We start from the raw sequence: 2,214 nt of genomic DNA on the forward strand, positions 1-2,214 counted from the left end.
ACACACACACACACACACACACACACACACACACACACACACAGAGTCATTATAATAATCTGTAATAAATATTACATCCAACAATATACACGTACAATAAAAATATTAATTTTTATAAACTATGCTGGGTTAGATGGTAATCCCATAGACCATGCGTCCAGCAACTTTTTATCCTGAGGTCCAGCACCTAAGCTGAGCATAAGTCCAGAGAGATCGCCACGATAGCCTCGTCCACGCATTGCATGAACAACTTTTGCAATACTGCATATAATAACAGAAATATATATTTCATTATTATATTAAATAGTATGTGATTTAAGAGAGAAAAAATATATGTTCAAACATAAATAATATATATATATATACATGAATAATTGCATATATGTATATACTTAAGAAAATCATCTCTGATCTCTGTTAAAAATCAATGGAAGTGAAATAAATCAGTATATATAAATGACAACAATTCATACTTGGCCCATTCTTCCTGAAGAGTCGCAAAGTGTGCTTTGAGAACAGAGTTTCCAAGTTTTTCATTATCGAGTGATTTTTCAATTTTTGTTAACAGGATCGGAAGTTTTGTTGGTAAAGAACCAGTCCACTTAACTATATGGGATTTTGCATTCTCAAGTTTGTGTTCATTAAGTATTATATCTAATCTACATACAGTTGCACAAGGTAAGGGAACTGCTACTGAAGTATCTACACCTAAAATTTAATGCAATATTGTTATAAAATATTTCTTTTATAAAATATATAAGTTATGCTTTTTATAATAGTACAGTACCGATAAAGTTACATGTGTCAGGATCCATGTATTCCAATGTTTGTGTATTTACCCGTCGACACGACCTTGGAACAAGACTGCTAAGTGCATACAAAGATTCCAATCTTTGAATCTTTGGGCCTCTTACCAAAACTTGAACACCAGTTAAACAGGAATACAGCAATTGTCTAAATTGATCTTTCCCTAGTATTTGTTTTAGATTTCGTAAAATTACAGCAGTAGATCTTTCCGCAATTTCAGAAAATTCTGGCAAAAGCTCAGAGTCATCCCAGTTAAAATTAAAATTTACTGGCAATTTTGCGTTCAATAAAGTAAAACCTTCTTCAGTTTCTGTAAATTATACTTGATATTATGACTTCCATTAGGAAAAAATTTATTTTAATACTGATTGTTATATTATAGATAGAAGAAAATATTTATAATTGCTAACCAATTTGATGTTCAAAATTATAATTAAGTTCATCATCTAATAAACTCATTGGGAAAATTTCTATAAAATGTCTCGCACCAGCACTGAGGATCCATACTAACCACATGTGAATTCTGAAATATTTATACATTCATATATATATATATATATATATATATATATATACACACACACATACATTATATATATATTATATATACACATACGCGCGCGCAGGATTAATGTAATATTTACCTTACAAAAACATGCTTTTCATTTGTTATATCGATAAGTGTTCTAGATTGTTTAATAGAAGTACTGTGACAGCCCATTCCACCATTTGCTGTTGTCAATCTCATTGCCCTTTGCGGACATTCTGCTTCTTCCACATTATATCTTCTCTCTGCAAAATCTTGTAGTTCTCTAATTACTTCTTTTAAATTGTCAATCAAAAATGGCCACATGTTCAACAAGAATTGTTTATCTCTCATAAAAACGATAAAACTGCACCATCTTCTAAATCCTCTTGCCTATAAAAAATAGATGTATCATTCTTTAAATGCGCTAGCATAAGAATGATAAAACAAAAGTATGATAAAATCTTTAGATTCCAGAGCAATTTTAAATAATAGCATGATTTGAAAAATTTGTTGTAATAACTACCAAACATGCTTTTTCGTTGCATAATTCACCTGGGCATCTTTCAATGTAAAAGTATGACTTAAAACATGCCCCCTGTACTCATCTCCAAAGTAGCAAACACCTTCTTTACCAGGATGCACTTCACAACTTAGACTCCTTGAAAAAAAGATTTATAATTGAAAAATGAGCTTTAAAAAACTGAAAGCATACACGCATCATACATTTTGTGTAATATCTTATATACTTAATATCAAATATGAAACTTTAATCTTTAATAAAATCAGTATGATTTGTAAATAAAATATATTAATATAAAAAAGTAATACAAAATATATTTCTATATATATATATATATATATATATATATATATAATAA

General features: G+C 29.2%; 1 protein-coding gene across 1 annotated transcript; it reads right to left on the reverse strand.

The window, feature by feature from the left end:
- Positions 1-119: 119 nt before the first annotated feature.
- LOC105625526 (folliculin) lies at positions 120-1,994 on the reverse strand (the record flags this gene model as incomplete). Its single annotated transcript, XM_012206849.1, has 6 exons — positions 120-261; positions 474-708; positions 788-1,117; positions 1,218-1,330; positions 1,452-1,726; positions 1,889-1,994. Coding segments are annotated over 6 exons (1,201 nt in total), but the record flags the coding sequence as incomplete, so codon positions are not given.
- Positions 1,995-2,214: the final 220 nt, after the last annotated feature.

This window comes from Atta cephalotes, assembly GCF_000143395.1.
Source record: "Atta cephalotes unplaced genomic scaffold scaffold02402, whole genome shotgun sequence".
NCBI classification, from domain to species: domain Eukaryota; kingdom Metazoa; phylum Arthropoda; class Insecta; order Hymenoptera; family Formicidae; genus Atta; species Atta cephalotes.